Below are 26,427 nucleotides of genomic sequence, written 5' to 3'. Positions count from 1 at the left end.
TAAGCCCTATTTCAGACGCGTGTTACGAAGTGAAGGCTCGACTACAATCGAGCTGTTTCCAGGTGTTTTCTGTGGGAGATGGTTGATGAGTCTGGTTTCTCTGGAAAGAACAATTTGGGTTTTGGCAGAAACATTTAAATTGTTTAATCTTGATTGCTTCACTTCCTGCGTGCCAAGCTGTACCTGAACCTGAACTGTCACATTTAGGAACAATGTGAGTCTATGTCACCCGATTTAGAGGAGATAGGATGCTTTTCTGGATCACAGACCCACGTTTTAAATTGATTATTCGGGTTATTTTCACACAAATCTCTGGGCTCTTCTGGATTTAAGGCTAATCTCTATCAGGCCTTAACTGTTCGGCTGGACAGGAAGCATAACAGGAAGTAGAAAGTGCAGGGGGTTGAAGGCAGGGCAGTACCCACACTTCCCCGACAGGACGGATGGACAGATCACAGGTTTAAGGCGTTTATGGTGTTTTAAGTGCTGTATAAGCAATTCTGGAAATCTGCCAGATTAAAGCTTGTTGGGGGAAAAAGTGCTGGTCCACAGCTCTACTTGGTAATAAGTCCTAATGTTGTTATTGTTAAAATGCTAAAGCTAAGATCGTGAACATGGTAAACTTACCTTCTACACATCAGTTTGTTAGCATTATCACTGTAAGCATGTTAGCATTTAGCTTGAACTATACAAGGTTACATTAGGTTACATTCAACATAGTAAATGTTTTTTTTCCTCTGGGGAATAATTAAATAAAGAACAATCTAATTAAGCAGCTCTGTCATTTTCAGTTATTTAATTGAAATGTGACAGAAGCACAGAGTTTGAACATTGTGATACAATATAATAATTAAAATCTGATTGGATTCCTGTCAACACTATATAATCTCTATATGATCTACGGATAGGTATCGCTACTCAATACCTTTATGGCTTCTCCAGTCAAACCAGTACTTCAGTCGATACTTTTTGTAACCAGATCGCGGCAAAAAATTACTATTTGTATGGTTTTGCTTGCAGCCAAACAGGCAAACAACACACTGAAAGAAAGAGAAGAGCATTCCCTTTTGCCCTTATGTGCCTGCAACATAGACTGTATAAAAAAAGGCCTGCATGCGCCGAGTCCATGCGTGATTTTAACAGGCACTCACCTTCTGTTGCGTCTCAGGCGTGTTCGTCACTGTTGCAAGTTTATCTCCACAAGCTTGACTTTCTGTTGGTTTCATCTTCTGGTATCAGTTAACACTTCTCTGTACATTTGTATTTGCTATTCACATCACTCGTCGCTGATCGATCACTGTGTTCCTTCACATCAGTTAAACGATTTCCTGGCGCAGCAGCGATCAGCTGATTGTGCTCACAGAGCCTCCGGCTGCAGCTGCGGCTGCCTCAGGTGTAGTTGGTTTGTTCGGCTGGACGTCTCTTTCCTCTGTTTGTGAGTCTTTAGTTTAGCTTAGTGACTTGCTCAAACTGACTCCTTACTCATTTTATACTTGTGACTGTCGTTTTTGGAGGTTTGCGACTCACCACTAAAGGAAAAAGCGCTCGTGGAGATCTTTCAATTAAGTTTATTGATCGAAATTGAACAAAATAATTTTCTGTTGTATACTTTCAACACACGTATCAAAAAATACCTTAAATTCGTTTCCCACAACTTATTTGGTCACTAAACTACTTCACTTCTAAAATAATTATATTAAAACATCAAACAGCAGGAAAAGCAGATTTATTATCTTTGGAGATTTTTTTTTTGCTGACGTTGCCAGCCAGCCAGTCAGAGGGCTCTTTTCTTCTCTGGTAGTTTGCAGCGTCTTTCCTGGCGCACTGTGCTGATTATGACACATTGTCACCCTGTCGGCTTAATGCTGTTACAAATGACTGAAATCCAAGTGCTAAAAAAATAGTGTTTATCATGAAGACACCATCAGAGTTTTGTCGAGAGCTGAAGGCGGGACCAAACTTGACGGAGGCAGCCGCCTTGTAGTTCTCTGTTAAGGAAAAACCCTGCATGACTTTGGTTATCACCAAAGTTATTAATTCTGAGGGAAACATGCAGGGTCTTGCGCCACCCAATGCTTTGGTTTATGACCAAATACCTGCCTCGGCTGTACTTTGTGTTCAGTGAAAATTAGCAAATGTTGTCACGCCAGTGCAAGGATGGTAATCATAAACATTATACATTCTGATATTAGTATTTAGTTCAAACCACTGGCTGTAGACTCTTAATTATTAGAATCTCCAGAATGAACCAAAGCAGAGAAACGGCTGAACGTGCATAATGTGTCTGTTGTTTATCTGTTCTGTCTCCTGCTGTGTAGGATCACCACGACATGCTGCTGGAGATTGAGAGAGACAAAGCCATCACGGACATGGTGATCCTCATTCAAAAGGTGGTTCGAGGTTTCAAGGACAGGTACGGCCTAAAAAGCTTTTGATGAAACTGGAAAAGAGGTTGACCCAGTGTCACGCTCCATGAGATTCAGGAAAACTGAAATGTTCACACCTAGAAAAGTAATTTGAGATTCTTTCATTTCCTGCCATCAGATCCAACTTCCTGAAGATGAGGAAGTCGGCCGTGTTGATCCAGAAGACGTGGAGAGGGTATCACTGTAGGAAGAACTATGGAGCTGTGAGGAGCATATCTGTGTTTTCAAACCCACGTCACACATACACAACCAATTAAATTATAGAAAAGTGTAAACAAAAGTGCAGATGAACATTTTGGTCAAAGATTTGCTCTTGAAATCGGCATGATTGAGTCATGATGCAGCTTATTTTGAGTGATTTAATTATTATTAAAAAGGTTGAAGATAAATCTTTCTTCTCTCTCTGTATTCTTTTTTCTGTGTTCCTTCAGATGCGAGCAGGCTTCTCTCGCCTCCAGGCTCTCGTTCGCTCCAGGAAGTTGTGCGCATCGTATCACGTGGCCCGTCAGCGGATCACATTCTTCCAAGGTCGCTGTCGGGGCTTTTTGGTGCGCCGGGCATTCAGACACCGGCTGTGGGGCGTCATCACCATCCAGGCCTACACCAGAGGCATGATCGCTCGCCGGCTGTACAAGAGGCTGAAGGGAGAGGTAGACATACACACAGATTAAGATTTTAAGATTTTGCCTTACCTAACTGCCTGATATAATATAGTTATGAAAACGACAACATTAAAGTGGTTATTTTACATGTTTACACTGAAGCAATATAATGCTTTATTAAATATATTGATATAGATTTTGAATGTACTTGAAATGCACCACTGCACACATTTAAATGCTTTACTTGAATCCACCAATTACATTGCATACAACACAGTATACAGGATTCAAATACTCACCAGATTAAACATTCTTTGACGCTTATTGGTAAAGAAAGCACCGCCTGTTCAACACTGCAAGGTGTTCTTTCCCCCTTTAGTACCGCAGGAGGCTGGAGGCGGAGAAGATGCGTCTGGCTGAAGAGACCAAACTGAGGAATCAGATGTCTGCAAAGAAAGCGAAGGCTGAGGCTGAACGCAAACACCAGGTGGGAGCTCAACAAAGGCTTTGACATGTTCAAAACCTCGGTTTCTGTTATATCTAATAGTGAACTGTAATGCTTTATTCAAGTTCAGAATATCCCGAGGATCTTTTGTGGATTATTGGCCAGGTTTTATTCAGTACGGTTACATGCAGGTTGTCATCTTTTCTCACTGATAGACGTTTTACCAACTCTCGCCACAGAGATAACATCTTAAGTTTTTACATTACACCACATGTTTTAATCCCTCATGGGCATTATTATTAGTATTATTTGTAAATCTAACTGCTTTGCCTCTGACTTTTCTTCTCCCCAAACTCACAGTAGCTGCACCGCATGTCGGCTTGTTAATGACATGGCCTATCAACCGATCGAAAACCAACATGGTACAGATTGACATCTGCACTAATGTGTTCACTGTAGCTTAAACTGGTACTCGTAAAGTATCTGCCGTGTCTTGTAACGTAATATTAACTTTTTTACCAAGTGAAGTGTGTGCGGGAAACACATGCCTTTTATGAGACGAACCCCCGCCCCCACCCGCCCGATGGCATCGTCCATCCCGATGTTTCATTGTAAATTGTAAAATCATCTTTGGCAATTTTTGCCCAGCCCTAATATCCAACTTTACTTCTCATTCAAACCTATTGAGGGTTTAAGATGATAAGATCAATCAATGCTGATAAGACAGACTTAAGTGCATGTGACGGCAATGATTGTTAGCTTTCATAAAACATCTCCTGTTTATAGTAAAGTAGTGCAGAAGCCTGGTTTGTTTGCGGATATTATTCGTATTATTGTTATAAAACTGTTGTTTCAAAACTGATGTGATATTTTTATTTTCTAGGAGCGTCTTGCCCAGCTGGCAAAAGAGGACGCAGAGCGGGAGAAGAAGGAGAAGGAGGAGGTTCGAAAGAAGAAGGAGATGGTGGAGCAGATGGAAAAGGCCCGATTGGAGCCCGTCAACGACTCCGACATGGTGGATAAGATGTTCGGCTTCTTGGGGACGACGGGCTCTTTCCCGGGACAGGAGGGACAAGCCCCCGCCGGCTTTGAGGTGAGCCTACAAAAGGTTTTCCTGTCACAGTTAGAGAGGCTACAATGCACAAAATACACTAAACCCACAAATCATGTAGTCAGCACAGTTACACACTGAAACAAACTTACAGTTACTGATACATATGCTTAAGATTTACTTTGACTGCAAGTCCTTAAAAAATCTAAAAATGTCTACAGTGGTCTAAAGGTTAAAACATCTGAGGGACCCGGCAGTTTATTTTGATCACAAACTGACAGGTGATGCATTTCTTTTCCTGCCAGTGTGAAGTGTCTTAAGCCAAGTTACTTTTCAGTCAGATGAAAACATAAAGGATTTTTGGTTTATTTAGTTAGTTTTATTTTGTACTTTATTTTAGATTTAAGTTAAATTGTATTTGTGATTTATATTTTATTTTGTACGTAGTATAACAGAAAGTCTTAAGTGTAGCTTTCTGAAACTTGCAGTACTGATACTCAGAGTGACAGAATTAACTTTAACGACAGGCAGTAATTTTGTTTTACCAGTGTAGATCGAGAAAATCATTGATGTAATTCCTGTAATCAAAATGATCCCCCAGCCTCCACATCTGGCACTGCAGCTATCTTTACTGCGAAGATAGATTATTTATTTAAACCAGTGTAGTATAGCAGTCATAGAGAGAGAGAGATATATATATATATATATATATATATATATATATATATATATATATAACTAACCGTAAAACATTAGCAAATCTGATTCTTAAGTGTTTCAAAGAGACCTGAAGGCACAAATGATTTAGTATGAAAACATAATTTTTCCTTATTTCTGGAGTTGCCGAGGTGCACTGTTTTTCTTGGATGATTGCATTGTGCAACCTAAGGAGTCCATATTCTCTCTGTATGTCAATATATTGATTCTTGTGGTTGTTTTTTCACAATTGTCGGTTGACATTTATCCAGCTAGAAGTGCATTAAATAGTATATGTTAATAAAACCAAAGTAAGCAGATACCTTGAGTAACACAGAGACACAGATGAGTTGTGCATGATGTAGGTATACGATGAGGAGGAAGGAAGTTAGTTATTTGTAAGTGGGGAAAATGAATGAACGTATGTAAATAGTTTCAGAGAGTATGAAATGGATTAAATAACCTTTATGCTTTAACGGGGCCATGACAGCGGCCTATTTTGACTTTGTCACATACACATACAACACATACAAACGGCGGCAGTCGTGACACTGACGTTAAAAAACACGTCAAGTTTCAGCTGACAGTGGTGACTGAAGCCTTGTCTGTTCTGCAGGACCTGGAGCGAACCCATCAGGAGTTGGTGGAGGAGGATCTGGATGAGGCTCTTCCTCTGCCTGAGGACGACGAAGAGGAGGATTTATCGGAGTACAAGTTCGCCAAGTATGCTGCCACATACTTTCAGGGCCCCACCACGCACACCTACGTCCGACGGCCTCTCAAACAGCCTCTCCTGTTCCATGACGACGAGGGCGACCAGCTGGTAGGTCAATTGTGACCTCTGACCCCACAACAGTCTAACCACTTTTAGACAGCAGATTTTTGCTGTTTCTCTGAAAGATGCTGTCAATAATGTAACTGTAATCACGTGTGACATGTTTACTGTTGGAAGCACTGGGGTTAATGGGAATTAATTAAATATGACATAGGTAACAAAACCTGTTATATACTTGTTATTTTATCCATCTTCTCCACCAATCGTAAAGATGCACTGACCTTAACATTAATTTCTACAGTTAACATTTGTCCTGATAAACTTGATGAATATATTTCTTCCATGTCCCGACCCAGGCTGCTCTAGCAGTGTGGATCACAGTGCTGAGGTTCATGGGAGATCTGCCGGAGCCCAAGTACCACATGGCCATCAGCGACGGAAGCGAGAAGATCCCCGTCATGACCAAAATCTACGAGACGCTGGGAAAGAAGACCTACAAGAGAGAGCTTCAGGCACTGCAGGGAGAGGGTGAGGTAAGCAAGAGGAGAGGTGGGACGGGAGGGAGAGCAGGGATGGGTGGACAAGATTTATATAGTTTGAGTTTATAAATTATAAGCTGTAGTTAGTTCATCAGCCTATAATAAATGGAGTAAGATTGTCTTGTTTTACTTTCATCCTCAATAAATCCTTGTACATCTTGTCCCTGCTCTAAAATATAATATATGTTTTTTTTTTTTTAAAAGGTCATAGTTTTTCCAAAGATATTGAATAAGCGGGTCATTTATGTATTTATATTTAACTTATAAAACTTATTTGTAAAAACAGGAAGCAACTTGGTGTTCAAAAAAGCCCACTGAAAAATTGACGAAATAGTTTTTATTCTTTTGCAAGACAAAAACCTAATTTACATCTTGGCAGGCTCAAGATGAACTAACTGCTCAGCTCGCTATCATTGTTTTCTATACATTTTTATTCCTATGGCCTTATTCACAGATTTTGAACTAAACTGTATTATTAAAACGTACTTTATGTGTTAATATTGACTATGGGCGTTTTACTTAAAAGTGCTCATACTTCTAGACAGTTTAATTTAATCTAAGACACCAGTAAAAGATCCCAGGAATGCTTTTCATGTCTTAAACCCAATATATATAATGTTACAGCATAATAAACCTTAAAACACATTAAGACTTTACATATAGTGTTTATTAAAGCATGGTTTAAACAAAAGTGGCTTAGAATGCACTATATAGTTACATTATCCTGTAACTTCAAACATTAAGATATTATTATACAACACCATCTGAGGACTCTGTGGAACCTTTGTTGGGTCCCGGACTTCAGTCTGAGTGTCACAGTTATGTCTCATTTGTGCTGCCAGTAGATGACTGACTATGAGTCTTGTACTGCCTTTAGACGCCACACTCTGAGAGCCACAAGAAGAACAGTGTCCGGCACAAACTGGTGTCACTCACCCTGAAGAAGAAATCCAAGATCACAGAGGAGGTGAGAGAAAGAGAAGGGGGGGGGGGATTATTAAAAGCTGAGTTACACTTTGCAGAACTAGAAATTTACAGTGTGATGCATTTCAGGTCACCAAGCGCCTGAACGACGGAGAGAACAGCCTTCACGGCAACAGCATGCTGGAGGATCGGCCGACATCCAACCTGGAAAAGCTTCACTTCATCATCGGTAACGGGATCCTAAGACCAGCACTAAGGTACATGCACACAAACACATTTGTTCCTCTATCCCTGTGGGGACATACCAATGACATAATGCATTCCCTAACCCTTAGACCTCAATCATTGTCCCCACGGTATATGATGAATGTGATTTGAAAAAGACTTATTTTGGCCAGGGGTACAGAAATAACGAAAAACATTCTTCCTTCTCAAGCATCTGTTGTATTGTTGTCTAATATCTCCTTCCTGCATTTTCGGACATTCGATTCAGCTAATGTTCTGTTTTCTCTGCCTCCTTTACTATCAGCACACTTTCCTCCCTGCTTTAGTTTGGTTTCCTATAATTTCATACCTATCACACCTATGTAGGATACTCTTGCCTAACGCAGGAGAGCACATGAACGTGCACTTGACTAAATGCAAGTGTGGGTACCTGAACAGACCCAGTGTATCTCAAGAGACTTTAATAAAGTTTAAATACTTTTAAAAACTAAATTCTAACTGTGTGTGTGTGTGTTAGGGATGAGATCTACTGTCAGATCTGCAAACAGCTCAGTCAGAATCCGTCTAAGAGTTCTCACGCTCGCGGCTGGATCCTCATCTCTCTGTGTGTCGGCTGCTTCGCCCCTTCAGACAAGTTTGTCAAGGTCAGGGCATCAAACTTCTTGGATTTGTATGATCTTCTCATGTCTTTAGTCTAAAATCAAATACCATTAAAGTTTTTAAATCACATGCTTGCACAAAATTGACGGAGATTTCTGCAGTTGGTTTGTTCCTGAATTGATCCTACATTTACAGCAGTGTTTTTATGTTTTTGTGAGAAAGCTAGATTAATTATCTGTCACTTGTTAGTAATTTATTTTTTCTAATGTTGCCCTCTTGATGCTACCTCAGGAATTTGCACCATATTTTGTCGTTTTCTCTTTGTTAATGTGGAACCTTAACACCTGTTTTGTTTTTGTTTACCTACAGTATCTGAGAAACTTCATCAACAGTGGGCCGCCAGGTTACGCTCCGTACTGTGAAGAGAGACTGAGGCGAACATTTGTCAACGGGACGAGAACACAACCTCCATCCTGGCTGGAGCTACAGGTACAAATGCACTCAGAAATGTTGATGTATGAAATGTACTATAGATTTATATAAAATGCAAAAAAAGAATAAAATGTGGTTTATATTGCATGTTTCATACAAAAAGCTTCAAGCTTCATAAATTATGAAAAATATACATGAAACGACAGAGAGTAAATGGTCTTTATTTGTATAGCGCCCTTCAGTGAGATATACCTTTTTATTAATCCCCTGTGGGGTAAATTCAGGTTGACACAGCAGCACAGCAGAGGAATGTAAAAGAACAGAAACAATAAAAGTAGAATCAGTAACAGTCTACGTAGATATATATATTCACTGTAAACACAGTATATACAATTTATACAACAATAATTATTTACAACCAGATAATGTCTACATTTACACACTGATGGCAGAGGTGCCAACTGCTCATCAGAAACAGAAATTAACATTTACACACCGATAGGGGTTCAGTAACTTGCCGTACAGACACTTTGACGTGCAGACTAGAGGAGCCGATCGAATGGCTAAACTACAGATTAGCAGTCAACCCGCTCCCGCCTCCTGAGCTCCAGCCATCCCCAGATGCAAGAAATATAATCAAAAACATAGCAGACAAAAAAAGTGATTTAAAATCAATCAAACAGTAAATGACAGTACTACAGTTAGTGTGACTAAGTGAGCAGAACGCAGTGATCTGTTAGCAACAAACTGTCAGGAGGTCGCTGATGTAGTCTAGAGAGAGACTGTGAGGTTATTTGAAAACAATGAGAGGCACCTTATAAACAATTCTAGAACTTAAAGCAAAGAGCCTTTTCAGTTTTATCTAACTCGACTAAAGTTCTGAAATTTATGTCCAGGCCACCAAGTCAAAGAAGCCCATCATGCTGCCGGTGACGTTCATGGACGGCACGACCAAAACACTTCTGACGGACTCGGCTACCACAGCCAAGGAGCTCTGCAGCGCCCTGTCCGACAAAATCAACCTGCGGGACCGATTTGGGTTCTCACTCTACATTGCGCTGTTTGACAAGGTGGGCACTCACACACAAGGACCATAATTGGCCCTGGATGGAAACATTCTCTGTGCTCACTATAGAGCCATATAACTATTATTCAAGTATTTTTAAGACTCGATCCTCAAAGTTGTCCTGTCTCTGAGGTTGTAAAACAGACCTGGTCCTTGGAATAATAATAAGGAAAATAAGATAAATAAATTCATATATTTTCAAGCCTAGATGAATTTAAGAATTGGCAGATAAAATATTTACCGCGAGTGAAGGAAACTAAATAAAGTCAGTGTTTGTAGCATCAGAAGTAATGTATGTATGTATGTATCCTTTTGCAGGTCTCTTCTTTAGGCAGCGGGAACGACCATGTGATGGACGCCGTGTCACAGTGCGAGCAGTACGCGAAAGAGCAGGGAGCCCAGGAGAGGAACGCCCCCTGGAGGCTGTTCTTCAGGAAGGAGATCTTCACGCCTTGGCACTCCCCCGCCGACGACCAGGTCGCCACCAACCTAATCTACCAACAAACTGTCAGGGGCATCAAATTCGGAGAATATCGCTGCGACAGGGTGCGTTTCTCTTTGTTTGGTTCTTTATTTCAAATAAATAGTTTGACAATTTGGAAAACACACTTATTCGCTTTCTTGAGAAGAGTTAGATGAGAAGATGATACTACTGCCAGGACGGCAGTGGTTCGGTCTGTAGGGTTGCCGGTCCAAGTTCCAGCACCAAGTGTAAGAACACAAGTCCAAACAAACTTACCAGTATGTGTCTCTCTGTGTTCCCAGGATGACCTGGCAGAACTGGCCTCGCAGCAGTATTATGTTGACTATGGTTCAGACATCCTTCTCGAGCGCCTGCTGAGCCTCATCCCCTCCTACGTCCCCGACAGAGAGATCAGCACCTCCAGGACTGTAGAGAAATGGGCTCATTTAATCATGGCTGCACACAAAAAGGTGCCTGTCACTGTGATAAAGTCTTTCAACATCCTCCCAGTGAAATTATCTAGAAGGGAACCTGCAGGTTTTAGTTTTAGGGATGGTCAGTCGGTCGGTCCACCACTTTGGTGCAGACTGAAATAACTCAAATATTATTGGATGGATAGCCAAACAATGATGCATCTTACTGACTTTGGTGATCCCTTTAGCACCACCATCTGGTTGATATTGGCATTACCAAATATTAGCATGCTAACACTATAAACTAAGATCGTAAACACAATGAACATTATAGCTGTTAAACTACACAGAGCTGCCAGCAGGATGACTGGCCTCAGTCTTGTTTGGAAAAAAAAAAAGTTTTGCATTTACATTTAGAGTTAAGAGATACAGAATTGTATCACATATTATCACATGCCCTTGATTTTAACCTTCGTTGGATATCACATATTAAGGAAAGTCATTCAGTATGGGAAGATGTTATTTGGTGATGCATGTAGATTAATGTAATTTGAGTGTGGAAATGCATTTCTGTATATTTGAAAATGTTTATAAACATTCTCAAGTACATAATAGTCATGCATTACTTTGGCTTTGACCTTTTGATTAGACTGAAGTCAGATGAAAAGGAAAAATTCATTCAGTAATACTGAGTAATCTAGTTCATTACAAGCGGGCAAGTGTTAGAAGCCGTTCACGTCAACTTCCTTGTTTTAATTCAGCCCAAGATATGGAGATAAAGAACTGCTAAAGAAGTGTCTAGAGACTAGTGGCACTGTGGCATTTGCATTGAATTAAAATCCAATTTTAACACTAATACAATCAATTCAACTTGCCATCTAAACTGGATTAATGATTCAATTGTGCCCCGAACCCAGATGATACTTTAATATACTGTAAACAGTTTTTGAATGGTTTTAAGTCTACTGGGGCATTATGCATGGATTGTTTCATTCGTATTGGAGGGAAGTACACAAATTTTTATTTTTCTTTTCACACATGAACATACTAAAACCTCTGGGTCTCTGGTGGCTCAGGGCATCTACACCCAAAAGAGGTTGGACCCTCAGAAGGTGAAGGAGGAAGTGGTGGACTTCGCTCGCCACAAGTGGCCTCTGCTCTTCTCTCGTTTCTATGAAGCCTTTAAGTTCTCAGGTGAGCATCTACGACCTCTGTAATACCTGAACATGTGACCAGAGGCACCCAGGATGCACCAATCGAAATCCAATCATCCAAAACACTTCTGGAGTTCAGTGTGTAATATTTCCGAGGATCTATCGACAGAAATGCAATATAAGATCTATAACTATGTTTTCAGTGGTGTGTAAAGACCTTACATAATAAAACATTATGTTTTTATTACCTTAGAATGAGACATTTATATCTACATAACCGCAGGCACCCTCTTTCATAGACGTCACTACGTTGCATCGTCATGATTCGACAGTAGCTGAAAACAAACAAACAGCGCTACAGAGCACGTTTTGTCACTAAGTTGTTCTTGTTCCACTTCTGGTAGAATTCACGCAGTGCAGACACTTATCACTATGTTGAATACGTACGTTAGTAGAAGAAGAAGTAGTAATATTCTGCAGGGGTCTGTAAATTTTGCATCGGAGCAGTATTTTCAACCATTAGACGGTGGGTGAGAATATAAGGCAAAATATTGACTTGCATCAAAATGTTATTAGGTTAGCTCATTACGTGAAGCGCAGGACTCGCAACCCAAGGGTTGGGTGTTTGATCCGTCCTTGGGACAAACACCTCCAAATACTGAAATAGAGTAAACAAGGTTCTTGCGCTTTTATTTTGTAGGCAAATCCACTAAAGAGGAAGTGATTATGTGAGTAACTGTTGCTGATCTCACTGAGATCTATTTAAGCACCGATATCAAAGCATTTATTTATTTATATTTTTTGCCGCTATCAAAGCACCATAATCTGGCAGCAGGTCAGATATTATTGCTGGCGGGCCTCTGCAAGGGTCCATAATCACAGAGAGAATAAACATGCTTTCATTGTTAATGTTTGTATAAACTTTATCTAATGTGTGGTTTATAATGGACTGTGGTGCAGAAACAGTGACAGTGTTTCACACTCTTGCCTTACATTTTCCATGTTATCCGTCAGTGGCCAAGTCACAATAACATGGTTTTAGTGAATAATTAAGTAAATATAATGTCTTAATAAATATACCTAAAGAAACCTCTTTTCTTGACTGGCCACTCTCTGCTGTCTCAGAAGAGGACCCCTTTTGTGCTGTGTCAGCCACTGTAGCTGTCCTACGCTCTTTGAAAGTTTAGGGGGCAGTGGTAGTCTGGACAGATGGTTGCAGTTCACAACCCTCTCCACTAGATGCCACTAAATCTAACACACTGAACCTCAAACATGTAATTTACAAAAGACACATCATAGGCGATTGCGCACATACAAATCCGTTCCATGTATTGGATAGGATGGGACAGAGGCTAATACATCAACCAACCTCACACATTTATATAAAGGTCAGTAAGCACTAATTACAGCAACCAAAATGAATCATTATACCATGGAAATATGTGTGTGGCTGAGCTGCCTCGGCTGTAAAGAAAAACAAATTTAAAAAAAACACAGTTAAACAGGATCAGACAGACTGATCCAATTTATTTAAAAAAAATTTAAAAAGTCCATGATCTGCAGTGACTTTGAAATTGATCAAGGCCTTCCTTCATTGAAAATGTTCCATTGTGCATCTTTGAGGAGCCAAACACCCTTTTGTGCTACTGTGGAAACGGCTTTACTGTAATATTAATTATTTTGCATGACTTGTGTTACTGTAGATCAGGAAATCACCATCTAACTTTATTCATGTTTAATTATAAAAGAAAAATTTAGTGTCTGTAGAAACTGAATCATAAATGAATCATGAAAATATTCTTCACAACTTTGTTTAGTTTTTCTTCGTGAACCGAAGGCTTTCCTTATTTTCCTCTCCTCTCATGTTCCAAGTGAATGTTGGCTGGTTGAGGGAAACTATATCAGTCCTGTTATGTCATCCTGAGCCTGAATAGGACATCATACTTACTGTCCTCATGGTGTTTCACAAACTAATTAGGCTGTAGTTTTCATTTAGAATATGTAGTTTCTCTTGAGGGAATGAAGATGTCCTGTTTTTGTAAATACATACGGTGAATCTATGGGTAAAATACAGAATTACAGAAGTTGTTGTCATACTTTTTGCCCTCTTGGTTCTGTGACAGTGAATCCTTGAGATGTGAAACCTTGCTTGTGTTCTCTCCGTCTCTCAGGTCCCAGTCTGCCTAAAAACGACCTGATCGTCGCCGTCAACTGGACTGGGGTTTATTTTGTGGACGAGCAAGAGCAGGTCCTCTTAGAGCTCTCCTTCCCAGAAATCACTGCAGTTTCCAGCAGCAGGTGAGGCATGCTGGGAGCTGTAGTCACTTAACAGTTAAACCTCTCCCTGTCCTTTCGATTTCATTCCTCCTTCATCCACTTCCTTATTATTTTAATTTTCTTTTTAACATTGCCTCTCTTAGCACATCCTCCCCTTTCTCTCTCCTTTTCGGTTACTTTTATGATGACCGTGATAACAAAGGCCCTTTAACCTTAACCAAGTTGTCTTTGTGCTTTGACCTAACCAAACCTTTATTGCTGCTGTGTCAAATCAGGAAACAGTGATTTGTGACTGTTTTGAAAGGCACAAAGGAAGACGTCCTGCTGATAAGGAAGTCAAATTAGAAAATGCTTATATGCGTTGTTCTGGAAGGCAGTACTAATCAATGAATGTGTTGTTTAATTTGAAGGACTTGTTGTTCTTTCAGGGGAGGAAAGTTGCAGAGTCAGAGTTTCACTTTGGCGACCATCAAAGGAGACGAGTACACCTTCACCTCCAACAACGCTGAGGACATCCGCGACCTGGTGGTGACCTTCCTGGAAGGCCTGAGGAAGAGGTCGAAGTTTGTGGTTGCGCTGCAGGACAACCCCAACCCCAGTAAGTCCTGAAGGGAGATGGTACCCTTTTTATACCCTTCTATTCACTATACAGAACAGAAGACAGAAGTTTTAAAGAAGAATACCAGTTAATTATCTGACCTCAGTAGGGCTGCAACTAACGATTATTTTTATTATTGATTAATCTGTTGATTATTTTCTCGATAAATTGATTTGATCAGTGTTTCCGAAAGCCCAAGTTAATGTCCTCAGATGTCTTGTTTTGTCCCCAACCCAAAGATAGTTTGGTAATGGTTAAAATAAACCAGAAAATATTTACATTTCATTTTTCTGAAAAAAATTACTCAAGCCAATTAATAGATTAAAAGAGTTGACAACTAATCGCTTAGTTGCAGCCTTAAAAAATCTCCTCCTCCTCCTGCTTCCATAGCTGGAGAGGATTCTACTTTCCTGAGCTTCCTGAAGGGAGACCTGATCCTGTTGGACCAGGACACCGGCGAGCAGGTCCTAAACTCTGGTTGGGCACACGGTGTCAACGCACGAACCAATCAGAAAGGAGATTTCCCAGCCGACTGCGTCTATGTCCTGCCATGTGTGACCCGACCTCCGCAAGACATAGTGGTGAGAGTTAAAAAACATCCAAGAGCTTTGATGTAACACTCAGACATGAAGGTCTTTGTTGTCAGAAGATGACTCGTCTTTACAGCACTGGTTTCCTCCTCTTAGTGGCGAGGAAGCTCTTTTATGTTGCTGGCAGCTCTGAAAGCAGCGTCTGTGTCGCAGCTCAGTCTTAATTCACAAGTAACTGTGCCACAGTTTAACCAAAAAAGTAAAACATATGATTATTAGGGAGAATTGTTTTCTTAACAGATAAAAGGACAGATTACGCATAACAAAAGCCAACTGAAGGAAAGGATCAGAATGAACAATGTAGATATTTGATATTAGTTTAGAGTTCTTTGAAAAAACAAAAGTAGAGGTCAGCTGACATTGTACATAACCAAGTTTGTAACAGACTTTTTACATAAAAAAAAAAAACAAGCATTAAACAAAGCAAAAACATAAAACCAGTATGTTCTTATTATCCTACTTTTCCTTCACAGCAGTTATTTATATAAGTGACTGATCAATCATCTTTATAGAATGTGTACAGCTAATTTTAAGGCTAATCAACATCTTTTAATTAGTTTTCTATTTAAATACAAAACACAGTAGATCTCAGGATGACACATGAACAGAAGGCAAAATTTCCATCTGGGAGTATATTAGTGTGTAAATTTAAAAGTTGAGTACAGACTTTTAAGATCAGATCGATATCATACAGACACTTAATGTAAATTTACTTTGAGCAAAAGCGAAATTAAACTAATGAAATCTAATGTAATCTAACCAATCAGGCGCTGGTAACCATGACACCGGATCAGCGACAGGAGTCTGTTCGTGTTTCGCAGCTTGTCTTGCCAGAGAGCGACGACAGGATGAAACCCTACACGCTGGAGGAGTTCTCCTACGACTACTTCAGGTGTACACACACACACACACACACACACACACACACACACACACACACACACACACAATCACTGAACAACGCACCAATCCCTTAAGTCATTTTGTATGTTAGCACCTTTTTTGCTTTTCGCACATCTCCACTGCCTTTTCAGAGGAGACGGCGTGACATGTCAGGTGACTTAGTATAAAGAAATCCACACAGGGACGAGGTTTGGGTGGGTGGACAGTTCAAACAAACAAAAAAAAAAAGGACTTTCACTTTTAATCTTACCTCTTGGCATAATTTTTGATTACAAATTAAATTGTAGTCTTTTTTTGCAACTGCTTCTTCCAGGCCTCCTCCCAAACACACCCTGAGCAGGGTGATGGTCACTAAGAACCGCGGGAAAGATAAGATGTGGAGCTGTACCAGAGAGCCGCTCAAGCTGCCGCTGCTGAAGAAGGTCGTCAACCACGAGGAGTTGGCTCAGGATGCCTGCATGTCCTTCATAGATATCCTTTAAACACCTAATGGGATGCGGTTTAAGTCCGACTATCTTGACCCTTTCAACATTTTCTGCAATTTGTCTCTCGACGTTCAACTTACTGTAGCTCATATTTCTATATTATAACAGGATTTTTATATATATTTTTGCCTAAAACATTAAGGAGCAAAAGAGCAGCAACATTGTCTATAAGTCATCAAGGATCAATGGTCACTTTAAAAATGAGTTTGATGTCCACGGCCAACACAGAAATCAACATACCAAACTTTGCAAAAGGCAAATCCATCTCTCTTTAAAATGACTTTAGTTTAAATTATTTTATATAGTTAACAAAACCATCAGAATGCAGGAAAGACGTCTCCTGAGTAGCTTAATAAAAGGTTGATCGCACAGTCAGATTTTAAATGTACACTCTACATTTGTATTCAGGCTAATCAGGTTGTTCTATTCCTTGACGTTTGTCTCACCTATAATGAAGTACATGGGCGACTACCCGTCCAAACGAACTCGCTCAGTCAACGAGTTGACAGACCAGATCTTTGAAGGAGCACTGAAGGCGGAACCTCTGAAGGACGAGATCTACTGTCAGATCATCAAACAGCTTACCGACAACCACGTCAAGTGTGTAAACTAACACTGATTAGTGCACTTCAGTATGATAAAATATCTTGGTGCTTATTCAAGGTTCACACGTTTCGAGTTGTATCTCCAAACATTTCCATAAACTCTCACCAGATTTTTATGAATCTACCACTGAGATATAAAACCCAAGTCCAAATATTGTGTTTTTTTAATTACTCTTCTGACTTCAATTGTAGCTTTTGACTCATAGGAAACATATTACCATGCTAACTATTTTTCCAAATGTTGGCACAGTACATTGAACCTTGCAAAAAAGAATGTCCTACAATATAATGAATAGAAACTGCTCATGAAACAAAATCTATGCAAGTTGCAAAAGGGGAGTTGAAGACGTTCCTAGTGTTTGTTGCATTGGAGTCTACTCCAATCCAGAACTTAACTCCAGCAGATGTTTGAGCAGAAGCTGAACATGAGTTTTGTGCCACTGCAGGTACAGTGAGGAGAAAGGCTGGGAGCTGCTGTGGTTGTGTATTGGTCTGTTTCCTCCCAGTAATGTGCTGCTGCCGCACATCCAGCGCTTCCTCCAGTCTAAGAAACACCACCCGCTCTCTGGAGACTGCATGCAGAGGCTGCACAAAGCTCTACGGTAAGACTTTCATTTTGTTTGATTATTGTTGGATGTTATGGATGGATGTGCCTCACCTGACTACTTTATTGACTGGTATTAAACCACAGGTATTATAAATATATATACTGGACTTTTGGTGAGTCCTGGGTGGCTGTAAATAACTAAGACAAAAGTAATATATTGTGATGTCCAAATAAAAACATCAGAGTATTTATAGCTTCACTGTATAGAACAATGTATGTGCATGAGTTTGGCACCAAAAAGCGGTTTTCACATTTTTCACAAGTTTCTGCATGCTCACATTAAATCTCACTTTAGCACATGTAAATATGAGCATTAATTGGAAGTCCACACAAACTTTGGAAGCCAATTGTGTTCTGGATTTTTCCTATAAGGGAGAATGACTGAGTGTGCTTTTAAGATTTAAATAGTTTATTTAATTTTAACAAATGATTTGTTCAGATCTTAAGACATCTGGAGGGAATCTTAAACTTTTTTATATTACTGAAACTGCACTGCTAATTGCAGTTTTACGAGACATTCTGGTGTCCCGTGTATTTTAAGATGCTGACTACATAAATGCAACGTCCCAGCTTTGTGTCTGGTCTTTGTTATGGTCTACTGAAGGCAGGAAACGACAGGGTGCACTGCCATGGCATACAAGAAAGACCGTATTAAATAATTAATCATATGGATAAATACAGAAATAAATATTGAAAACTGTTTTTATTTTTATAACATGAAGAGCATAACAGAGTTACTTAACTGGCTGTTGCTTTGGTCTGAATGAGCAGACAAATGTGGCATTATGAAAGAAATGAGGAAAAATGCTGATGTGAAATGAAAACAAACTTTGGAAAGTAATTGAGCTGAATATAGTTTGTCAGTGACTTCACTTCTTTTTCAGCTCTAATTGTGCTTTCAGACCAAACACATATTTAATCCTCGCGACGCTTTCCTCGTATGAGTAAATTCACTGCAAATGTTCCCAAACAACGCGAGAAGGCGATTACAAGCTGCGTCGCCGGCACAACCCCCTTCACGTCGCTTCGCGCCGCACGACAGGAAAACGCAGCTCTACGCGTTTTTGCATTGACTTTGTATGTAAAGTCACCGCCGTGAACGCTCACTTCGCTTTTGGTCTGAAAGTACAGTAAAACAAGCTCCTAGCTTCTTGATGTCTCTGACACACAACACAACTGGACTGACCTTACGTTTCACTGCTTTTTTATCATCGTTGTCATGATAACAGTAATGGATCCAGGAAGTATCCTCCTCATTTGGTGGAAGTGGAGGCCATCCAACATAAGACAACCCAGATCTTTCACAAAGTCTACTTCCCTGATGATACAGACGAGGTATGACACTCTAAATCACCCGCATCTATAGTTCCACCTGTAAAGAAAGCGTTGTCTAAAAAATTGAGAGTGTTTGTGTCTCAAATCTGCAGGCGTTTGAGGTGGAGTCCAGCACCAAAGCGAAGGATTTCTGCCAGAACATCTCCACCAGACTGCTGCTCAAATCTCCTGAAGGCTTCAGCCTTTTCGTCAAGATCTCAGACAAGGTCAGAGGTCAACGATTTCAAAATCTGTCACTGCTTTTAGAGCAGGCTATGGGAATACAGAAGGAGAGGGGTTTTCCCTTCTTCTGGGAAGTGTTTGTAAAACAAGTCGCCAAGCTATTTGTTTTCTCCCTCCTTTTGTCTCGCCAATCCTGATTTCCTGGTGTTTTTTTAGTCTTCATTTTATAATGGCCTTTGACTACCTTCTCTAAATCGTACTCTTGACCCAGTGAAGTTATGTTAGAAAATGGTTTCATAAGTTTTTCTCAAGCCGGAAATAATAGAAAACACATTTTAACTGTTTGATATAATTTGATTACTTTCTTGATTAGCTTGTACCAAGATAACCAAGAAAGTAAGCTACTGTATTTATGTTTTACAGGTGATCAGTGTGCCAGAGGGAGATTTCTTCTTTGACTTTGTCAGACATTTGACAGACTGGATCAAGAAATCTCGACCAGCTAAAGACGGTTGGTACCTGCTTCTGTCACACCTCTATGGAAGATAACATTGGGCTGAGTTCAATGTCAGTATTTGGAGTCTTTTTGGGTAATCTGGCCTTTGACTAGAAAGTTGACAGTTTGAAGTTTGGACCATTGTGAAAATCAAAGTGTGGTGTATGAAATAAATGTTCTTCTCAGCTGAGAAAACAGCAGCGAAGGAATGCCATTCTAAATTAATCCATCTGGATTAAACTGTAAGTAAGGGCAGCTAATTAAAGAGCTTTGAGATTGTGTAGTACTTTCAGTTGTAGGAACTAACAGTGAGAATCTAGACAATCAACTACGTACAGGAACAGCACATCTTTAATTAATCTTTTCCCATCACTCACTTATACACTCCAGTCAGTTTATGATTAGGTAAACCTAACTTGTCCTGGCAGTGGACAAAATAAAAGAAACACCTAACGTATAAAATAATACAATCCAAGTGCAAGTCAGCAATGCTGTGTGCTAAAAAAGTAATATAACATGAAACTCCCTCCGCCTTGCAGGAATCATTCCCTCTCTGACCTATCAGGTGTTCTTCATGAAGAAGTTGTGGACAAACACAGTTCCAGGGAAAGACGCCTTCGCCGACTCCATCTTTCACTACTACCAGGTTGGTCTTGCAGGATTTAAACTGAGAAACAGAAGAAATACGTTTACTTGTAAAGTTTTAGGCAGCAACACTGTCCTACATTCAGTTAATCTTTGTTTAACCTGACAGACTCAAAGGTGTTACTTGAACTTTAACACCATTATCGTCAGCTAAAATAATTTTAAATAACACTTCTAACACCTTTCTCATCTTTTATTTAGGAGCTACCGAAGTACCTGCGTGGCTACCATAAGTGTTCACGAGAAGAGGTTTTCCAACTTGCAGCGCTCATCTACCGCGTCAAGTTTGAGGATGACAAATCCCACTTTCCTACAATTCCCAAGATGCTTCGGGAGCTGGTTCCCCAGGATCTCATCCGTCAGATGTCACCAGATGACTGGAAAAGGGTAAACCTGCAAAAATCTGTCGTTTCTGTAGTTATATTGATATTGAATATTTACTTTTTTCAATTGTTATATCTGTAATTTTGTAAATATTTTCATTATAACTAATCAGCTGATGGTTTTACTAGAAAAGATGTCTCGGGTCGAGTTGATGGAACTACAAAAATACAAAAAATTATTTAATAGCAGAAAAAGTTATTTTTACCTGTGAGATACTGAAGCTTCTTGCTGTATTTGTATCTTCTATAAGTCTAAATATGTTTGTGTGTGATGATTGCAGTCAGTGGTTGCATACTTCAACAAGCAGGCCGGTAAATCGAGGGAAGAGGCCAAACTGATGTTCCTGAAGATCATTTACAAATGGGCGACCTTTGGCTCCGCCTTCTTTGAGGTCAAGGTAAACACACCTGATTGAAAACCATTTTTAAATGATTAAGGTGTAATTTTTATTTTGCAGGGATTGTGTACTAAACAAAGTTTTTTAAATCTGTAGAATATGATGTGTAGGCCAGGACATTTCTGCAGCACAACAAGATTGAATTTAAAATGTTATTTTGCCCTTAACAAATATTGCTCTTCCTGCGATTTGAAAATTTCAGTAGACCATATTTCGATTAATTAAGTATGATGTCAAATTGAGTATGTGTTGACCACATGATACTAGATTTTTGAAGCATTCATTTAACATCGAAGTGTAAAACAAGAAGGTACCAACATAGCGGTTGTTGCATTTGCTTGCCATCCTCTGTGGTTGGCTTGTCAATAGTTATAACGACGTCCTTAAGTATACATCAGCGAAACATTCTTACTTTACGATATGATAGATGATCAATAGATATTTACACGTCATAAATCTGTGTTGTATGTGTTTAGCAAACCACAGAGCCCAACTTCCCAGAGATCCTCCTGATCGCCATCAACAAACACGGAGTCAGTCTCATCGACCCGAAGACGAAGGTTTGTTTTTACATAGAAATGATTGTTATTGCTGCATCTGTCTGGTTCTAAAGGATTTATACAACACATTCACTTGCAGGCGGTTGGGATGGAACTTAACTGTATTGTTTGTTTCATTTCCCTTCGAGGCTGCACTCATTAATGTATGAGTGGACATCGTAGCCTGTCAGTCAAAGACTTACCCCTGTGTGTATTTATGCAGGACATCCTGACCACCCACCCTTTCACTAAGATCTCCAACTGGAGCAGTGGGAACACCTACTTCCACATCACCATCGGCAACCTGGTCAGAGGAAGCAAACTGCTGTGTGAGACATCGCTGGTGGGTGGCAGAAACACACACACACGTAAATCAAACAGAAAAAGCTGAACAACTAAAGGTGATACTGTAACTTCTTAAATGAAAGCAGCCCCGGTGGTGCAGCCAGTTTGAACAAATAAAGGCCGGGTAAAACATTTGTTTTTATAGAAATACTTGCTTCTACTTTGCAATTTTTCTAGATTTAAGTTACACCATTGAAAGACTTCCCATTGATTTGTTATGTTAAACGCCGACCAGAGATCTCCAGGAGGTTTTCTTTGAGGTGGTTTAACATCGGTCAAGAAAAGCTGAAAGACTGTATATTAGTGAATAAAAACAAACTCTGAGCGGCAGAGTGGTCAGCACGATGTGACTGATGTATGAATGTACTAAAGACATTCATTTATGAAATTTAAAAAATCATGTTATAGTTGCAGTTCTAAAATGAGCACACTTCTGTTGACAAATTATGCAACTATCATCAAAAACAGGCAAATAAAAGTCACATCATCAAAGTGAAGATATCAATTACACCTGCAGGGCTACAAGATGGATGACCTGCTGACCTCCTACATCAGTCAGATGTTGACCACCATGAACAAGCACCGCTCCGGGCGGGGCCTCAGCAAGTGAACTTCTTACTGGCAGGAGGCCGCTGAGCTCGTTCGGCTCTTGCGTCCCATTGGACAGCACTGCAGCTGGGGGCGGACCTTTGCACACCAGCTGTGGAGGATGAGCCGCAGTCCTTCTGTTAGCTCGGAAGGGTCAAAACTCACCGGGGACAGTTCGGCTGCTAGCAGCGACGACCCTGGCGAAGGCCCCAGCAACTATTACCGCTACAACTACTATGACGACGAGCCGTCCAGTGAAGACGACTACCTCTAACACCTCCAAACGCTCTGTCTTAACAGGTCGGTCTCTCTCAGTTCAGGATTCAGTCAGACCAGCTTGTACAGAAATACAGTGTTAATTCAGTGCTGCTTAACCTTACTGGCTCAATGAGTTTGAACTGAGGACACTGCTCCAGTTAAAAGATCTCAGCCTTAAGTGAATGTTGCAGTGACCCCCAGTGGCAGCAGGAGTTCACTGCTTGAATTATGAACATTTAAGGACTTTGCTACCTAAAAATAGTTTAACTTTTTTGCGGGCTGTCATCTGATATGTCGTGTTTATAAACTACAAGAGTGAGACTGGTGGACAGTGGGTTACAGTACCCAGGAGGCTTATCGACTCGTAATGGGCAATCAAACCATACATTTTATGTAGTTTGTCTTAATTAATTGATTAAGCAATTATTGGAAAACGTGATATAAATGCACTTTCACATACGCTTTATTGTCCTTACTGGTTCCTTCTTCCTTTGACCGGTATGATGGTGAAAAATTATTAAATGTCATTCTATGTGTTTAAAAAAAGTCTAACTTTTAATTTGCACTGAGGAAAGTATGGTTAACCTACAAGAGTTAACATACAAGTTCACCACATTACCATAAAGACGTTGAACTGAGTCTCACCCAAAGGGCCTTTGGAGCTCAGAGGGTCAGCACGTCCATCCCTGTGGCACCAGTCTCAAGCTAGATGGTTTTTGTCTCACCAATGATAAAGAACATCCATTCATCCTTGTTAGTTTAGTGCATTAGAGCATCACAGGAGCTTTAGTGAAGCTATAGACATTTAGTCTTGTCCCTTTATTTATCTAGAACATCTTTAAGTACTGATAAAGCACGTTAGTTGTTGCGTTTAGTCTTTCTTAGAGACAGTATTTTTCTTGCAGAAAACAAGGTCAGAAACAGTTAAGTTTTCTGTTTTTGTTTTCTTCTTCTTGACCAGAGCGGCGTTAACCTTTTCACCTTGTTTAGAAAAACATTTATCTATTTCTCTGGCCTTAAATCAAAACAACGTGGCCTCACGGGACCTGAGACCCTTTATTTAAAACTTTAGTAACGTGATGTGTGACACACTGGAGACAGAGCTGTAATGTGTTCAGGTTCGCTATTTATGTAACTATTTAATATGGGAGTTTGTTTTTTTTAATACTTAATTCATAGTTTGTGTTTACACCTCGTTAAATGTTGTAGATCATTATCAGCATTTTTTTTTCCATTTCATATCTTAACTGTTTCTCTTTTTTTGTTGAGACTGCATTACCCAGCATTCATGGGCAGCTGCAGTTAAGGGGCTTTTGTAACAATCCCAAATAACTCAAGCTCCTGTTACAAGCTTTTCCTGGGCATTTTAGTTGCATCTCCCGGTCTTCATCAGTGGAAGGAGTTTGCTCATTTGTCACGCTCAGCAGTCAGGTTTTTTTTTTACTGTTAAAAATGTAATATGTCTTAATATATGCGGACTTGAGGCTACAAACTGCATTTATAACCGAGATAATAAATGAACTCTAGATTCAGAATCTACACTTTTTTCAGTACAGTTGCCTAAAATTGTCCTGTTTACCAAGAATTTTAATGCTGAAGTGTTACCAAATTAATACAAACAAAAATGTATTCACATGCATGAAAATACACATAATATTCAAAGAAAGTCAAAACATGCAGTAGTTCATGAGAAATGTTAAGAATTCCTCAAATACATTGTTCTGGATCCTGACTATGAACAGCTGCAGAGTGTAGAGAGTAAAATGTTAGTTTTAAGTGAGCAAAACCCCTTGAAATTACATAATTTTACTCTTATTCTTTTACTCAAGTGATATTTTTTACAAAAGAAATGTTTGTTTTACTGTTAAATCAAAGTTCAGGATCATTCTTCACACATTTCTGACAACTTCTGTATATAAAATTTTGTTTAAACTTTGAGGTTTCACACAAAACTGACCTTTAATTAAACAATAAAGACGCTGACATGGCAAGGTATGTTGTTTTCCCAGATGAGAGAACATCTGCTGTAAAACCAGATAAACATTTGGAATATTTGAAGTACACTCACCCAGTGGCTCTCCATCCACCAGTGGCCTTACTAGTTAAAAACAGGCAACCAGCTGTTTTTTTTCCCCCTGTAGTGGCACAGATCAGATTTTTGCTGAACCAGAAGCCCTGATGTGTGAAAGAAGGTGGGTCCATGAGCAAATGAAGTGTTATGTTTGGCTTTGAAGAAAATAAAGGTTGTTTTAAAATTGTATGTTTAAGGATTTGTGGCACAGATTTGATGTGAATTAATCAAATTCTGTCTTAGTTTTTGTGAAACTGACAAACCCTTCATCCATTAACCTGCACTGGTTTTGTTTTGTTAGTATGATGAACAAATACACTGGTATTTTTAAACCGTGCCAATCGTTCCATTTGATACAATTATGTTGTTCATTGTGGTGTTTTTCTTTGTGGACTAATGCAAACTTTCTTTTTTTTTTCTTGTGGTGTCGCATTTTATGTGGAAGTTTATGTTTTGTCTGACTGTGTAATTCAAATCTCGACTTCCTGAAGTATTTTCATGGTCTGTAATGAGTGCTCTCACTTTTGTAAAAAAATATTCAATAAACATGTTTTGACTTGATTGTAATAAATACCTTATGTTCAATTTATTTAACATAATTGGGACACTAATGTATGGACTATTTGTAATAATAATGTTGCTAATGCAAAATGTTTGTTCACTGGTATATTTACCAGTTAGCTTTGTCTTATGCTTTTAACTGTAATATAATATTGGAAGTGGCATTGTAATTGTTATACATTATAGAACAGTTGTGTCACTGGCAAAATGTTCTGGCTGCAGTGAAAAGGTCTACAAGGATCGGGTGTTTCTAGGTTAGTGATTCTAAATTTGCGCTTTGATTTAGGCTCTTATTGAATCCTGGTTAAGGGGTCCTTTTTAAATGTAAAATGTTTTACTCCTACTTGCAAAATAATATCTATATGTAGTGAGACATGTTATGTGTGGTGCAAAGCATATAAAGTTTAGAAAACATCAAATAAGTAAAAATCACCAGTGATTTTTCAAGGTCAGTATGGGTACTTCAATTAAATGTAAATAAAACCATTGATGGCTGTGGAAACATCAAAGCCTTGTGCAACACACAAGCATGGCACAAAGTGTAAAAGGTATCAAAGGAATCTCACAGCCACAAACTGTACATGTAACCAGGATGAGCCCCCAACACCACCAGAGCAGCTTCACCAAGTTCAACAAGTTTGTGTATCAGTAACCCGAATATCAATACACAGATGAACTCAACAACCCCAAAAATGACAGGATCTGCAGTGTGTGTGTGTGTGTACCACTGCAGCAGATAGAGAGGCATGAGTTACAGATGCAACAAACCC

At 39.6% G+C, this 26,427-nt stretch overlaps 1 protein-coding gene across 2 annotated transcripts in view; it reads left to right on the top strand.

The window, feature by feature from the left end:
* myo7aa (myosin VIIAa) overlaps positions 1 to 25,663 on the top strand; it is a 49,330-nt gene extending 23,667 nt beyond the window's left edge. For both annotated transcript variants that reach the window (XM_038693678.1, XM_038693679.1), the window contains 31 exons: positions 2,319 to 2,413; positions 2,545 to 2,629; positions 2,858 to 3,076; positions 3,408 to 3,515; positions 4,357 to 4,566; positions 5,837 to 6,043; positions 6,352 to 6,528; positions 7,412 to 7,501; positions 7,588 to 7,715; positions 8,201 to 8,327; positions 8,653 to 8,772; positions 9,612 to 9,785; positions 10,100 to 10,327; positions 10,547 to 10,714; positions 11,734 to 11,851; positions 13,983 to 14,109; positions 14,517 to 14,686; positions 15,077 to 15,267; positions 16,044 to 16,168; positions 16,493 to 16,650; positions 17,111 to 17,264; positions 17,716 to 17,871; positions 19,106 to 19,211; positions 19,304 to 19,417; positions 19,797 to 19,884; positions 20,409 to 20,515; positions 20,716 to 20,901; positions 21,179 to 21,295; positions 21,772 to 21,855; positions 22,058 to 22,177; positions 22,697 to 25,663. In XM_038693678.1, coding sequence (XP_038549606.1) covers positions 2,319 to 2,413; positions 2,545 to 2,629; positions 2,858 to 3,076; positions 3,408 to 3,515; positions 4,357 to 4,566; positions 5,837 to 6,043; positions 6,352 to 6,528; positions 7,412 to 7,501; positions 7,588 to 7,715; positions 8,201 to 8,327; positions 8,653 to 8,772; positions 9,612 to 9,785; positions 10,100 to 10,327; positions 10,547 to 10,714; positions 11,734 to 11,851; positions 13,983 to 14,109; positions 14,517 to 14,686; positions 15,077 to 15,267; positions 16,044 to 16,168; positions 16,493 to 16,650; positions 17,111 to 17,264; positions 17,716 to 17,871; positions 19,106 to 19,211; positions 19,304 to 19,417; positions 19,797 to 19,884; positions 20,409 to 20,515; positions 20,716 to 20,901; positions 21,179 to 21,295; positions 21,772 to 21,855; positions 22,058 to 22,177; positions 22,697 to 22,789 — 4,350 coding nt within the window. In that variant the 3' untranslated portion in view covers positions 22,790 to 25,663. The remainder of the gene's footprint in view (positions 1 to 2,318; positions 2,414 to 2,544; positions 2,630 to 2,857; positions 3,077 to 3,407; positions 3,516 to 4,356; positions 4,567 to 5,836; positions 6,044 to 6,351; positions 6,529 to 7,411; positions 7,502 to 7,587; positions 7,716 to 8,200; positions 8,328 to 8,652; positions 8,773 to 9,611; positions 9,786 to 10,099; positions 10,328 to 10,546; positions 10,715 to 11,733; positions 11,852 to 13,982; positions 14,110 to 14,516; positions 14,687 to 15,076; positions 15,268 to 16,043; positions 16,169 to 16,492; positions 16,651 to 17,110; positions 17,265 to 17,715; positions 17,872 to 19,105; positions 19,212 to 19,303; positions 19,418 to 19,796; positions 19,885 to 20,408; positions 20,516 to 20,715; positions 20,902 to 21,178; positions 21,296 to 21,771; positions 21,856 to 22,057; positions 22,178 to 22,696) is intronic.
* Positions 25,664 to 26,427: the final 764 nt, after the last annotated feature.

Source organism: Micropterus salmoides, unplaced genomic scaffold (genome assembly GCF_014851395.1).
Source record: "Micropterus salmoides isolate LMB-PRFRI ecotype aquatic unplaced genomic scaffold, ASM1485139v1 Ms_hic_scaffold_3, whole genome shotgun sequence".
NCBI lineage: Eukaryota > Metazoa > Chordata > Actinopteri > Centrarchiformes > Centrarchidae > Micropterus > Micropterus salmoides.
The sequence above is the reverse complement of the archived record's forward strand: the minus strand, read 5'-3'. Positions and strand labels throughout refer to the sequence as shown.